The sequence below is a fragment of the Verticillium alfalfae genome, genomic scaffold (assembly GCF_000150825.1).
Source record: "Verticillium alfalfae VaMs.102 supercont1.1 genomic scaffold, whole genome shotgun sequence".
Lineage (NCBI taxonomy): Eukaryota > Fungi > Ascomycota > Sordariomycetes > Glomerellales > Plectosphaerellaceae > Verticillium > Verticillium alfalfae.
Window position 1 is genome coordinate 1841724 of NW_003315038.1, and position 2943 is coordinate 1844666.

A 2943-nucleotide genomic window follows, 5' to 3' on the forward strand; every position below is an offset into this window, starting at 1 on the left:
GCGATCGCGAGCGCCGTCACATCACGGGTCGGTGTTGATCTCGGTGCCCAACGTTGAAGTTGGTATTTACGGCGGTCTCAGACGCCCGTCAGGGCGACACTGGTGCGACTCAAGGGTGCTGGGAGCGCTAGGCGACCGATGGGAGTTCTTGCCTTTGGCCTCTCGCCGGAACATGCAGACGGCTTCTCACGTCGGTGTCCGTTTGCTCACACGTAGGTGACCGATCTACGAATGGAGGGTTGTCTGATTTAACGGGGGTGGTATGGATCAAGGGTCTGGTCTGCGCGATGCAACCCTGGCGAAGTTGGCTCGCTCTCTCGGCTGGTGATCGGGGCTGCGTCCGTGTCCGATATTCAACATTGCAACCGCATCAGACGATGCCGGCAACTGGCCAGGAGAAAGACGAGAGCGGTTCGATATGCCGATGCCCGTCAAGGAAGCGCGGCACTTCAATTTGTATCCCAGCCCAAGGACTCCTGTACCTGCTGGCCTGGGTGAAAGTTATGCACCTGTTGGCCAGAGCAAACGTGCGGGCTGCGTGATGTGGTAGGATCTCGACCCGCTGCGACGCCAACTTGGACGGATCCGAAGTGAGATCTGACCAGTCGCAAACCAAGATGGAGAAAGGTCCTGCGATCACGGAAATTGTCAATCGTCGTTGAAATCGGTCATTTTGCGTCTTTTCCGTTGTCTGGAAGATCCCATGGTCTGGAAGCTCACGGTGCTCTGCAGCGAGTGGTCAAGCTGGACTGGACCGGGGCGCTCTGCGCGGGGCTCAGCTTGGAGTTCCAGGCCCTCAGTCAGTATCAAGTCGCCTTGCTTTCCGATCAGCGCACGCCCGGCCTCCTCTAGCAGAATGCCAAAAGCAAGCAGCGCTGTCTCGTCCATGCTTGTCTCATCAATAGGACGGTTGCCGACAGGCTGTGCAGAGGCTATAGTGCGACTGTGGGCGGAGTAGTAGTGGGCAGAGTATGTGTGAACAGCCTTGACCAGATCACTGTCAGGGAGGGCGCTCGCCGTGCCGTCTGGTAGACGACGCTCGTGCGCCATGTATACGTCGTGCTCCGCATAACGCTCCGGAGCCAAGCCGCGCCGAAAGAGAGCTTCTTCCGGAGCAAGAATGGAAGAATGCACGGTAGCCTTTCTCAAGCGTGGTGCTCGGTCAACCCCAGGACGAGGGTGATCCTCAATCGCCGTCCGGGAGGATTTCGTTGTGGTGGTAAGTCGACCTGTGCGAATGCGTAAGCTACTCAGGGCGCAGCACGGATTGAGTAAGTGGTGACAAACCTGCCACGGCGTCATACACGTTTGCCTGCCGCCAAGCCCTGTAATCTCGAGGCGTGGGATCCGAAGTCGCCGCGTCGTCCACGTCGGCCTCGATCAGGTCCGAGGCTCCTGCGACAGGACTGGATTGACGGCGGGACTCAGACATGATGGAAGCCGTTCAGTACAACGCCAAATCGCGATGGTCCGTAGCAGGGATTCGAGCTGAGAATAAATGAGGCAGGCATGAGGCAAGCAAGCGGTGGGGTAAATCGTGTGACAGTGACCGTCTGTTTCCAACCTCTATTGTCGTTGATACCAGGCGGATGAGGATGGTGCCTGGTTCGAAATGCAAAGTTGAAATGTTGAGAGGGCAAGAACAAGGTGCTAGATATCCACTTCAGGTCCCGTACCAAGCGTACCTACCCATGTGGTTCAGAGAGAGAGCAAAAGCGCGGCGGGCAGGTGTCGCCCTGAGCTCAGGCCAGGCGCGTCCGCCAGTCGCCTTCCACTCCATCCCATCAAGCCGCCTCGAGACCCACCTGACGCCGAGTCCAGCGATCATGTTATTGTAATTGGCTGGGGGAACACACTCGCGCTTGGCTGCTCCGTTCGCCAACGTCTGCACAACTCATCCATCTCACGAACGTTCAACGCAGGTAGGAAGCTGGCGACAGCTTTTTCAGCATTGCAAAACCGGATCAAGAGACGAACACGCTCGTCAACACACTGAGGCCTCGTCTCAGGCGCAATCGATTTGATGAATGCAGGACCGCCTGTATGCCCGTTCAACCGGTGACCTGACCCCTCGGGCCCTGGCTCGGACCACCACGACAGAGCTTCTGCGCAGCTTCGCTCACGCGCCACAACATCGCTTCGATGGCGAGACAGACGATCGGGGCATTCCAGGGGCTGCCAGCATATGGGCGCATCGCGCCGGTGTCAATGCGCTAGCACTGGAAAAGTTCGACGGCCGTCAGTAAGCCGTCACAGAGGCGCACGCAACAGCATGCACTTGGTGCTCTTGGCGCTGACGAACACATAGCTTGCTTTCAGGAGGTGCCGACGGTGCCCTAAGACTCTGGGATCTCGACAACTGCGGCAGCCCCCATGACCGCCACACATTTCGGCCCGTTGCCGGCGTGCCGCGATCTGTCCGTGGCAGCACCGACGGTCACAAGCACGGCATCACCCATCTCGGCTTCTACCCCTTCGACTCCGACGCGTTCCTATCCAGCTCCTTTGATCGAACCCTGAAGCTTTGGTCAACCAAGCTGATGCGCACGTCGGCCAGCTTTGATCTCGAGACGATCATACATAGCCACGCTACGAGTCCCCTCCCAGGCCACTTGCTTGTTGCTTGCGCCACCCAGCACTCCGCCGTTCGTCTTGTTGACCTCAAATCGGGCTCCGCTGTTCAAGCCCTCGCTGCTCACGGAGGGGCTGTCCTGTCTGTAGCCTGGAGCCCCAGGCACGAGCACGTGCTCGCCAGTGGCCATGCTGATGGCCGGGTCCGCGTCTGGGACGTCAGACGGGCCAGCGGTGTTATTGGCATGCTGGACCACGAGGACAGCCTTGGCATTGTCCACCGGTTCGACCACGCCATGGCTTCAGGCATGTCGTGGACGATGGACCCCATTCCCGGCCGCTGCGCGAGCCCACGATGATTCCGTCAATGGC

The 2943-nt window shown here is 59.2% G+C and overlaps 2 protein-coding genes across 2 annotated transcripts; one reads left to right on the forward strand and one right to left on the reverse strand.

The window, feature by feature from the left end:
* Positions 1–648: 648 nt before the first annotated feature.
* VDBG_00551 (membrane protein) lies at positions 649–1432 on the reverse strand (the record flags this gene model as incomplete). The annotated part of the gene is made up of 2 exons (XM_003008823.1): positions 649–1229; positions 1288–1432. The coding sequence occupies 2 exons, from the start codon at positions 1430–1432 to the stop codon at positions 649–651; spliced, it is 726 nt and encodes a 241-aa protein (XP_003008869.1).
* A 595-nt stretch (positions 1433–2027) lies between these two features.
* VDBG_00552 (DNA excision repair protein ERCC-8) lies at positions 2028–2930 on the forward strand (the record flags this gene model as incomplete). Its single annotated transcript, XM_003008824.1, has 2 exons — positions 2028–2242; positions 2309–2930. The coding sequence occupies 2 exons, from the start codon at positions 2028–2030 to the stop codon at positions 2928–2930; spliced, it is 837 nt and encodes a 278-aa protein (XP_003008870.1).
* Positions 2931–2943: the final 13 nt, after the last annotated feature.